The sequence below is a fragment of the Centruroides vittatus genome, unplaced genomic scaffold, assembly GCF_030686945.1.
Source record: "Centruroides vittatus isolate TY-2023 unplaced genomic scaffold, ASM3068694v2 contig_301, whole genome shotgun sequence".
NCBI lineage: Eukaryota > Metazoa > Arthropoda > Arachnida > Scorpiones > Buthidae > Centruroides > Centruroides vittatus.
This window is the reverse complement of record NW_027121927.1, coordinates 3,784,284-3,796,475: the sequence shown is the minus strand read 5'-3', so window position 1 is coordinate 3,796,475 and position 12,192 is coordinate 3,784,284. Positions and strand designations below refer to the sequence as shown.

The 12,192-nt window shown below is 29.9% G+C and overlaps 1 protein-coding gene across 1 annotated transcript in view; it reads left to right on the top strand.

Moving 5' to 3' along the window:
- The window catches only part of Ubr1 (Ubr1 ubiquitin ligase), a 49,558-nt gene that overhangs the window by 7,079 nt on the left and 30,287 nt on the right, over positions 1–12,192 (top strand). The window contains 1 exon segment of the mRNA XM_067267429.1: positions 7,845–8,279. Coding sequence (XP_067123530.1) covers positions 7,867–8,279 — 413 coding nt within the window. The 5' untranslated portion in view covers positions 7,845–7,866.

Genomic DNA, 12,192 nt, shown 5'->3' with positions numbered 1-12,192 from the left:
CAACTTCTCAACAGAAAAAGAACTCTTCTGCTATTTTAAATCTAATACTGAAGTGAAAAGTCCCAGCTCATGCAAATTAGGTCTGCACTCATGACTCTCCCTTCCAAACATTAAAGTTTTATAGGGATATACAGATATTACCATGGAAATCATAAAGATTTATGATTAATGTTATATGGACTTCCTGGACATACTGCATATTTGAAACATCTGAAAACTCATTCAAATATAAATTATTAAATGAAAACTGATTTAATAAAAGAGGATGTATTTAAACAAAATATTTCAATTTTTGTCCCTCTGATTTATTAACAATTGCAACTTACTAAATTTATATTTGCAGAAATTTTATTTTAACTTTTCATTTATAAAGTTTATAAACTACATTTTTTATTTTATTTATTCAGTTAAGCATCAAATGACATTCAAAATTACAAGGGTCAATAATTTAATAGTGAGAACTCAGTTACACTGCAGAAATGAAGGGTGAGAATATAATGCAAGATATTCAGTATAGTGGTCTGTTTCCTATGTATTGGCTAAATGGTTCCTCTCTGTATATTTGAATTGAATGAATTAAAATTTGAGTATTGAATGAATATTTAGTTCAAGATTCACATATTTTATGCCATAATAAATTGTTAAAATCTGAGCATGTAAAGCAGCAAGACACTACATTGTATAAATTGTAGAATATCAGTTTTCTATGCTATCTTATTTGATTATACTATACATTTAATAGGAACATTTTTACATTTTAGGCATTTATTAAAGTGGAAAGAATTTCATACTTTAAATCCTTTGACTTTAATTTCATAATGATTATTCATACATAACAGTCATTGGTATAAAAATCAATTCCAAGATGGACAGCCATAAAATTTATACACAAAGTTTTTTAAAGATCACTTATAAAGAGAAAGAATACTTTTATTATGAGTAGTATGAGATAAAGAACTATGTAAATAGTACTGTTTAGAATGTCTCATTTGAAAAATAACATACAAAATAATCCAGACTAAATCATTTGTTTTTACTGTATAAAGAAAAGGATAGCAGATTATGAGATTTGTCTGTTTGTCATAGTTTTGTGTGTGTTTTACATAGACGAAACTATGTTGCATTATTGACCCTACTTAGGTCAATAATGACCTAAGTAGGGTCAATTTTCCATAATCTTTAAATTAAAATAACTGTTATGTAAATTTAGATGATTATTTTGAAAGTAGGAAGAATTCACATAATCTGTGTCTTTGCAATTAAGGTAGAATTCTTTAAATTTTTATGTAAACAAATTACAAGAGAATTTTTAATTTCTTCTGAGATAGAGAAAAATTTATAAAAACAAACACACAATTCACAGAAACAAACAAATGCAAGATAAATTTTAATTCTGAAAGCAAAAAACTTTTTATTTATTAAAGTTTTTAGTCAATTATGTGACTATTTTTAGCATAAAGACACTCATTACTAGAATAAAATGATGTAGAACATCATTAATATGCAGTAAATTATTGTTTTATATGATTGATCTCAAATTAAATAAAACAAAACTTTGAATTGATATTATTCTTTGATGTTCTACTTGTATTAGCAGGTCCTTACAGCACAAATTTTTTTCACCTCTTCGTTGTTTTGAATAGTGCTTTTGAGTTCTGAATTGAATTATAACAGTGAAGGAATAATTATATAAACTTTTTGAAACCAAATATCCTACTTATAGAAAGAAGTATTAAATGAATACAGTAAATAAATCTGGATATTTGTTAAGTGTCATGTTTTATTTATGATGCTAAAATGGTGGTTTAAAAAACAGGTGTAAACTTATTTTAATAACTGAGTAGGAATAAGTTCCGTAAGATTTTAATTTTAGGAGCATTGCTAAGGAAGATATTAAAAAGTGTCACTTTAATACTTCTAAAAGGAACATGAGAAATACTATTTCCTTCTTAATTTGGACTCTATATTCTAAAACTAAAATTTTACAGAACTCATCCATGTTAAAGAAATGACTAGTAATATTCCTATTAAGATATTAGAACAAGTGTGCATATTTATTTTTTAAGCTAGCTTTTAACATCATTAATGATACATGAAACATGACAATTAATATAAGTAATGCAGTCCTTGGATTTGTTTACTGTATTCATTTGATATACCTTCTTTCTCTAGGAATTTAATTTCAAAATTTACATAATTATTTTTTATTTATTATATTGTATTTTGATTTTTGTAATATTATAATTCAGTTTTAATCCTTATTCCTTTCAATTTTATGATCTAAAGTGAGAAATTTTATTCAATTTTAATGATCTACATTATTCTATTCTATTTGTGTGTGTGTTGATGATAAAAAATATTTTATTTATTAAACTTTTCCATTTTCAGAACTAGTTTCATATATTTATATAATCAAGATAGATAATTTATTTTTATTTGACTATCATTTGAACTTTTATTTGTTAGTTTACATTAAAATAAACAAACAATCATTTGGTACAAAACAAAAATATTAAATTTTTATAGTATTTTTATCTTGTTTATATATTAAAATTTTCTTATAAAGTATATCTTCATTTATAAAAACAATAGAAAATACAATACAAGAAAATAGAAGTACGGAAAGAAGTTTAGCAAAAATATTTGAATGTGCTCTGAGTTTTATTGAATTAAAAATGTGCAGTTGTTCATTTTTCAAATCCAGTTAGTCTGAAGATTGCATAGTTTTTGCAAGCAGACATCTCTGATAAGTCAATTTTCAAGTCATAGTCCAAAATATTATTTTGGACTATGACTTGAAAGTTGATAATTTTTGTCTCCTATACACTGTTATTTTCTTTCAAAATAGAAGATAACTTAGTCAAATTTATTTGTCCAGTTTAGAATTGTCCTCTGACAATGTATTTTGGCTTGGAAACTCAATGCAAATTATTAGTGTCCACACATTTTCTATTCACTGAATGACAAGCAAACATTTGGAAGGTACCGAGTAGTGTGGACGGTTTACTCATGATGAATGTTCAGTATTTGCTGTTTTCCAATTCTTGTTGGTAAATTGTGCCAAATCAAAGGAGGTAAACATTTGTCTCCATGCATTTGTGTTGTCCATTCACACATTATACTTGCATTCTTGAATTTTCTTATTTTTGGTCATCAGTATTACTATTTGTCTTTTTTAAACTATCTGTAATCTTTTATTTTGAATTTATTTTTTTATTTGAATATTTTCTTGTTTAATTATTTCATTTTTTCTATGTACATACATTTTTCTGCTTTGGTAAATGCTAACATCCACTTTCTTCTGCTTTTAGGCTTTTTTCATTAACAGATATGAACTACTTGTAACTATAAAAGCAGTGGCACAAATTATTGCTTGAGAATTGTCCATTTTCTAGATGTCAGATGAACATTTGTTTTTACAATGCTTAGCAAATAATCAAATGTGTGTAGGTGTGTGCTCACCAAGTGACAAATACTTTGACAAGTAGTTTGGTAAAAGGAGAAATTTTTGCATTTGGTAAATAACAGATGTGTGGATGCACTCTTAGATAAAAGGAATATATATTTATCTTTATATAAAATAGAAGTACACAGTCTGTTCAAAAAATAACCAAACTTTTTGAATTAGGTGGAAACAGTGTCCTAGCATTGTGAGGTTGACAACACTACTGAGTAAGCTGCTTTTTTTAGATTGTTGATATCTTGTTTTGTTTTCATTTGTGTTTGTGGCAGTTTTTTGCAATGTGTGATTTATGGGAGCAATGGTGCAACATGAAGTTTTGCACAAAACTTGGAGAAAACTTTTACAGAAACATTTCAACTTTTGAATCAAGCTTATGGAGGTGATCTCTAGGTTGTATGCACTGTTACAAATGGTTTATCCGATTCAAATGTGATCGTCAGTCGATTTGAAGATGACCCTCGACCAGGAAGGCCTTCGTCCTCAACTGATGTCACTTGCATTCAGAAAGAATGCAAGTGACATCAAGGATCTGGTGCTTGCAAATCATCATCTGACTGTCAGAGAATTTGCAGAAGAGGTTGGGATCTCAATAGGGTTATGCAATGATATGTTAATAAAAAAATTGAACATGTATTGAGTTGCAGCAAAACTTTTTCCTCATTTGATGACCAAACTACAGAAGAAAAATTGAGTGGATGTTTGCCTGGAACTCCTTCAACAAGCCAACAATGACAAAACATTCAAGCAAAGGATCACAACATTGATGAGAGTTGGGTTTACAGTTATGGAATTGAGACAAAAGTTCAATCATCATTACAGTTGACAAGGGATCTCCAAGCCCAAAAAAGCACGAATGTCTTGATCTAATGTCAAGGTGGTGATCACTGGTTTTTTTCCCTTCTTTTCAATGGAGTTGTGAACTTGGAATTTTTGCCTCCAGGTCAAACAGTTAACTGTCAGTACTATGCAGTGTTTTTAAATGGTTGTGTGAAAAAATTTGCAATAAAGATACCAGTTGTGGCAAAACAACTGATTGTTCCTCCACCATGACAATGCATCTGCTCATTCAGTCTTGTCATTTCACCAGTTTTTTTTGCCAAGTTTTGTGCCAAAAATCATATGATTGTCCTCTCTCAGCCTCCCTAACCTCCAGACCTGGTTTAGATTTTTTCTTGTTTTCAAAATTAAAATCTGTTCTTAAAGGATGCTGTTTTGACTCAATTGATAACATTAAAACAAATTCATCACAAGCATAGAAGGACGTTCTGAAAGAAGCTTACCAAGATTGCTTTGTAAAGTGGAAACACCGCTGGGATAAGTGTGTGAATAGAGGAGGAGGGTACCTTGTGAAGGGGACAAAGACCAATAATCTGTAACTTGAAGAATAAAAATTAAAAAAGTTTGGTTATTTTTTGAATAGACATCTTATATCTATCTTTACATAGTTTTTGTTTCTTGTTTAAGTTGCTAATGCTGAACTGCTCAAAAATAATAGCTTACCTTTCTATCAAACAAAAAAAAACTTATTTTTGAGCAGTTTAATTGAACAAAAGTATAAAATTAAATTTATTCTGTATTTTATGATGATTTATTATAATTTTATCTTTGAGAAATTGTATTTAACTGAAACATTTATACTGATAACTCTGAACATTTTTATTCTTGTGGTTCTGTTTTCAATCAGATTAACATTAATATGTAGATAATGGAACTATTTTTAATCTCTTTTTTGCTTTATAAGTGTTTTAATTTACAGAATTTTGACTTTAAAAACTTGAAAAAAGTCTGTTTGACTTTAATAATAGTAATTTCCACTTCCCATTATGTAAAATGAGAGAGACAAATGGAAGGAAAATGGAGGTTACGTAACTTTATTCCTCAATTAAATTCTTTGCACTTAATAATGTAATGCTTATTAAAAGATTCTTTTAAACATCTCTTAAAGCAGTGCTTCTCAAACTGTGTTCAAGGACCATGAATTAGTAAGAAAAATAAAATAACAAGATTTGGTTTTAATGATAAAAAAATTTGCTTGTGGCTGTTTTCAAGTAATTTCCCAAGTCCATATAGATTGCTTGCCTGCTCTTGGCACTAAGTGTTTAAATAATAATAAAAATTGAAAGTAATAAAATAACATGTTTTAAAAGATGTTTTAAAATTTTATTAATGCAATATATAAAATTATGAAACTTCTGCTCAGGTCTTTTTTGATGAATTAATAATTAATCAACATTTACATTTTGTCATAATTTTTATGTTTCATTTAATTAAAGTTATCCTGTACAATCTGTTTACTATTTAGAATTCAATTAAAATGTGATTTTTGTAGCTGAAAAGATAAATAATATACTGTTTATATACACTCAAACCTGTTTTTGTGCGATTTGTTTTGTGTGATTTTTTTGTGTGCGGTATATGAATTTCAATCAAATTGATATACTGCACAAAAATAATTGCACAAAACACATTGCACGTATAAAAAATTGCACAAAAAAAAGACCGCACAAAAACAGGTTTAAGTGTATATTAATTATATATGCTATATATACTTTTTGGTATTTTCACATTTCTAATGCAAATTTTGATGTTTTTGTAATCCATCATATTCTTTACATTATAATGACCATGTTAAAATACAATATGGCCACTGGCATGTATCTACAAACAGCGGACACCATTGGGACAAACTTCTTGGTCCCAATGGCATCTGCTGTTTGGAGATTATACTGTAATTTGTAATGTTTAAAGTGTTCACCATGTGCTTTGATATTGGTTTTCATTCTTGGAATCCACTTTTCTACGATGGTGCAGATGCTTTTCAGTAGAAAAGCAACCAATTCTTGAAGATGGGATTTCTACACTAGTGTAGGATTTAGTGCAGATCTTCAGCTTATATGGAGTAAACTAATGGATTGAGGTGAGGCAATGTGCAAAGCATTCTTTTGAAATAAAATCCAGAAGTTTCTGTTAACAAATTCTGTATTGTTTTAGCACTGTGGCCAGAGCTTAGTCTTACAAGTTCTAGTTTGATTTATGAACAGACCTCTATTCAATGATTCTATTCCTACTGGGAGAATTGCAGTTTTTTAGTTCCTGGCACTCACTTCAATCCTTTTTGAAATAAAACAATGAGTCAGTTGTCAAAGAAGGGTTTTGCTTTTCCTTGACACTGACCTGTGCCTAGGCTATCACATTTCTTTAAGATTTCTGGACATGTAAGGTAATATCTTTCAATGATTTGGCATAGATGCAGTCATTTTGCTTGTTGACTTTATTTACTACATTAAAAATTTTTTATGAAAATATTTTTTTACATCATCATCTCCATACCTCTCCAAAAGGCAAATTATGAGTATCTTGAGTATCAGCATTAGTAAGTACAATGTTTTGAAGCCTTACGCTCAAAGTCATTTTTTAATAAGTAACACAAAACCTTTCACACTTTGTTTCTAGCAGTTTTAATCCATAAGAACAAATGTTTTTGGCCGTTTTTATGGATTAAAACTGCTTGATTAAAACTAAATGTTCTTATGGATAAAACTGTGTGAAAGGTTTTGTCTTACTTATTTTAAGTAGTTCTAGCATGGAAGGTTTCATGCATGGAAGTCGTTTTTTAATGTTAGATGAATGGTTTTTCTTGAGACATCTGTAAGACCAGCTTTCTTTTGTATTGGTAAAGATTTCTTTTTATTTAGTTTTAAATTAATCCATAAGCAATTTTGTTCTTTTATTCCTCAGATGACCACTTTTTGGCCAATCTGCAATACTACTAGTTTCCTTATACTTCGTAATGGGACGATACATCAAGTTTCTTCTAACATTCCCAGGTTTTAGTAGATAGCAAATAATTTTTGAAAAGAAGCTGTCGAATTTCTCTTGTGTTTTCTTTGAAGTTTTTTCATGGCTAACAGAACAAAGACTAAAACTTACCTTATGTAGAATTTGAAAAACTTCTCAACAGTGAATAGAACATATGTAGAAATTTAAATGATGTGCTTTGTGCATATCATAAGTGCAAAAACTAGGTTAAATTTTGTACCAAAACTAATTACATTTAGATAAATATATATAAGGCAGCCGAAATGTCAATTAATCAACATATGAATTTCTAATCTTAACTTCTTAACATATATACAAAATGGAGTTAAATATATGTATAATGGAACTAAGAAATTACAGTTAGTATCCTATCTGACAATCACTGTATAAAAATAGTTATTCTAACAATATTTTTATATATGAATTTATTAATATAGTTAAATTTGTATTAATAATAAGTATAGTTTGATATTTAAAATAAAAATATCTTAAAACTTAGTTTACAATTTTCTTATTTTGAAATGTTTTATAAAAATTATTAAATAATTCTGTTTGTTTATAGCTACTTTATTACTACATTCAAAATGGATTCTATGGATGAAGTTGATGAAGTTACCTGCCAGTCAAAATTTCATAATGATTTAGATTTTAGAATACATGACTGGATTAAAAAATTTGAGTGTAAAACTCTTGATTCTAATGAACTGAGAGTCCACTGGGCACAATACGTTCCAGCAATTTATAGTCCAACATTCGATTGTGATTGTTTGAATTTAACATATGATGAACAAAAGGCTGAACATCTTTTATTTAATCCCTTAGAAAGATTTATTACTCAGTCCAATGAACCTAAAAAGGTATTTGAAGAAATTAGAAATGTGGAATGCCCTCCTACTCTCTGTGGACGAGTTTTTAAAGCAAGCGAACCAACATATTCATGTAGAGACTGTGGACTTGATCCAACATGTGTTTTATGTGTTGACTGTTTCAAAAACAGGTAAGAGTACAGAATAGAAGACAGTAATTTATGTAGCTTTAATGTATTTTTTTTTTAAATATAAATTATTGAATTTTATATATAAAATTAATTTATTATTATTGTAAGTTTTACTTTAAAGTACTTAAATTTCATAAATGGTAATGATTCTGCTGATCACTGATATAGCTGTGATACTAGTATATGTAATAACTTCAGGCATTTGTAGCATCAAAGTATAGGATTGATCATTTTCATTACATTAAGGGTTCTTAATCTTTTTGTTCCATAAATCTCTTTTCATTCAGGCAAAGGACATGGACCTTCATGTTGGAATAGTGTTTTTAAATGCATACAGTAAAATAAAATTAGGAAAGAAACCAGTTATATAGAAATGCATTTATTAAAATAATAAACATATGTTACAGTAATATATGTGCTTCTTTCTTAACATAATTATAAACAGTTTAACGGAAGAGTTTTGTTGGCGACTTTTTAAAAAATAAATTTTTAGCGTTCGGTAACTTCGCTGGTTCGAAAGAGATTTAAATCAGCGCGACTGACGGCATGTGCGTTGAAAAGCAAACATGCTAAGTGTGCGACTGTCGGCATGTTTGGGTGTTTAGGTGCTTGTAAAGAGTAACCCATATTTCGGGCAAGTCCAGGGTGGGGACATTGCATGCATCTGATGTTATTGTGAGGATCGTTTCCCAGATGAATGTAATCTTTCTATTGTTGCAGCTCTTGAGGAGCGCTGTTTCTGACCATAACAGAGTGTAACCTTGTTGCAGAACTTTTCTGGCCAACTCTGTTGTTTGTCTTCCTTTATTTATATCATCCTGGTGTTCCGCAATACGGCAGGTGAGCATTCTTGTTGTTGCCCTTATATACTTCTCTATTGCTCCTGTTGTTGGATTTTCTAGTGGCACTGCATAAACCCCCGATTTTTCTATTGCACTGATTATGCCTCGGTCGTTGCATATGCTCCTGCATAGGCTGGGTAGAGGGGTTGAGGGAAGCACAAAGCCATACCGCCGGAATATATGGCTAATGAGTATGGATCGTTCTCCTAGATACAGCAATGCTGACGGTACTATTGACATTTCTTTTTTGTTGTGTAGTGTAGTGAATGGGTGGATGGAATCGTTCCCTCTACGCAGTACATGCGTAAATTTGGCGCCTGTAAACCCAGCGTGATGTACTGCTGTTTGTATGATCTCCAATTCAGCGTTTATTAGGTCTTGCAATGAAGGAAGTAGTATCGCCCTTCTGATGAGAGCTGCTATGGCAGCATTGATATACCACGATGGTTGGAAGGCATCAGTCGGTGTGATGTGGGGAATCATGTTGGACTTGTGGTATACCGCAAACTGTGGTCCTTCCAGCGATTTCTGTATCCGCATATCCAGAAACGTTATGGTTTGGTCCCGCTCCTTTTCCCAAGTGAATTTGATGGTGGGATAAACGCTTGATAGTTGCTGCATAAATCGGATGAATTCTTCCTCCGAATTTTCCCATGCTAGTAGGATGTCGTCTACATAGCGTAGGTATAACAGAGGGTAGCAAATAGTGAGCGGGGCATTGAAAGTTTTTTGCTCCATGCCCTTCATAACGAGCTCGGCCAAGACTGCAGAGAGAGGAAAGCCCATGGGGCACCCTGTTTCTGAAGATAGATTTTCTGGTTGAAGCGGAAATAGTTGTTCTCGGTGACGAAGATCAGCGCCTCATGAATATCCAGTACCTGCTGAACCGTGAAACCTTTCTTAAGGAGCATAGCATTGGCTAGCATTACGGCTTCAAACATGGGGACGGAAGGATATAGAGATATCACGTCCATTTTGTAGAAGGTGCAGGTATTAATGTTTGCTCTTGTCATATTGGCATCAATGGTGGTCTTGGCATCTATGGAGGAGGGAGTGACAAGTGGTGACTCCGGAAGCAGCTCTCATAGAAATTTTGCAAGAGCTTTTTCCAGGTGGTAAGTTGGATGTGACCTTTTGTTTACTAAAGGTCGTAATTGCCAGTTCTTACTAATGGCCAGTTTTGTTTACTAAAGGTCGTAATGGCCTTATTCGCCTGAGGACAACGAACATAACTTCGTTGAAAGTGCTTGCAGTATAAAGAAAATTTACTTTATAAACAGTTTCACACAATAACACAAAATTAAGATAATAAGTTGATTTTTACCTTTTCAAGCCCCATAGACCTCTGAAAACTTTCTGTGGACTCCTGTTAAGAACCACTGCTTTTAGAAGAAAATAATCAAAAACAGATGTAAAAAATTAGTTATCATATAATTTAGATTTTCATATATTGCTGAATTCATATTATTTTTAGATTTTAAAATTTCTTACTATAATTTTAGGTGAATAGAAACACTTCTTTCTCTGCATAATTATGGAATGCCAATAATGTAAATTTCTTTTAAAAAAATCAGAATCTAACAAGAAATTTTCAGCTTTATCCACGTTTTTACTTGTGTTGTTCTGCTTATGATTTGGTATGAGATTGAAAAACTTTTAAAATCATTGTTTTCACTTTTAAAAGAAAATATAGATAAATTAAACTTTGCTGATGTTTCTTGTTGCAAGTTAAGTTTTAACAAAAAGGGTCAGAAAATGCCCATCTGAGCAAATCTGTAAACCAATTTGTGTGTATGCTTAGAAGAAATCTTTCATCTGTAATACATTATATAAAAAAAATGAAAGCTAGGATGCACCCAGAAGTGTGACAAAACTTTTTCACTTTTATAAGATTTGAAGATAAAGGCACGACAACTAAATTGTACATTTTTTTACAATATGTCATTATCTTGACAAAAACATCATATCATCATATTAAAAACTTCATATTATCATATCTTGCAAAAACTTACTGCATTTATCAATAAAAATTTTATAATACATTATACCTACCTCTCTCTGAAAAATCCATATTTAATCACTTTTTAGTACTTTATAAAAATGTTAAAAAGATTTCTGAAATTTTACAGTTTTAAAAAGCACAAAACAGATGACAAATGCATGAAAATATTTAGTCAAATTCACACATTGTGAAAAACGGTTTAAATTCATCATAGCAAGGTTAAATCGAAAAAAGCATTTCTCCATCTATTTAACTACCTTATGGATGGTTACATTTTGGGATTTGAGAATCAACTTTTTGCTAAGTTTTAAATGCAAATACCGTACAAAAAAATTTACAAATATATATAAAATAATAATAACTCCAGCCTTAGTTATTGATGATAGACTATTATAAGTTTCTCTTGCAAATGTTAATTGAGAATAATATTTTTGGATAATAAGAACACTTATTAAATACTCTCAAAATACTCATATGTGCACTTTCATTACATTTTCATAAAATTGAAAGAATATAATTTATAAAATTTAGTATGAAATAGTTAATAAAATATTTATTTTGGATTTTATTTGGAAGTTTTAAAAATTTGACTCCTTGATTCAAAAATTAAAAAAAAATTACAGTTTACTATTATTGAAATATAAAAAAAAATTTAATTATTCATCTTCAGATCTCTTTTAGAACATTTATTTCAGAAGGTAGGAAAAAATTTAAAATAGTATTTGTTTTAAACATATCTATTCAAACATTTTATAATGTCATCTTTTTTTTTGGTCATTTGGTATGACTCATTGAATCTAGCAGCAATCTGTATATCCTTGTCTATTTTTGTTTGCAAATAATTTTTTTTGTGTATAAATAATTTTGCACTGGCAATTTTTCAAAATGCTGAGAGTAATTGAGCAAAGAACATGCATTAAATTTTGTTCTTGTAATGGAATTACTGCTACAAAAATGTTTGAAATGTTGCAAAAAGCCTTTGGTGATGATAGTCTATCAAAAACAAGATTTTTTGAGTGGTACAAGATGTTCAAGGAAGGCAGAGAATACATTGAAGACGAACCATACT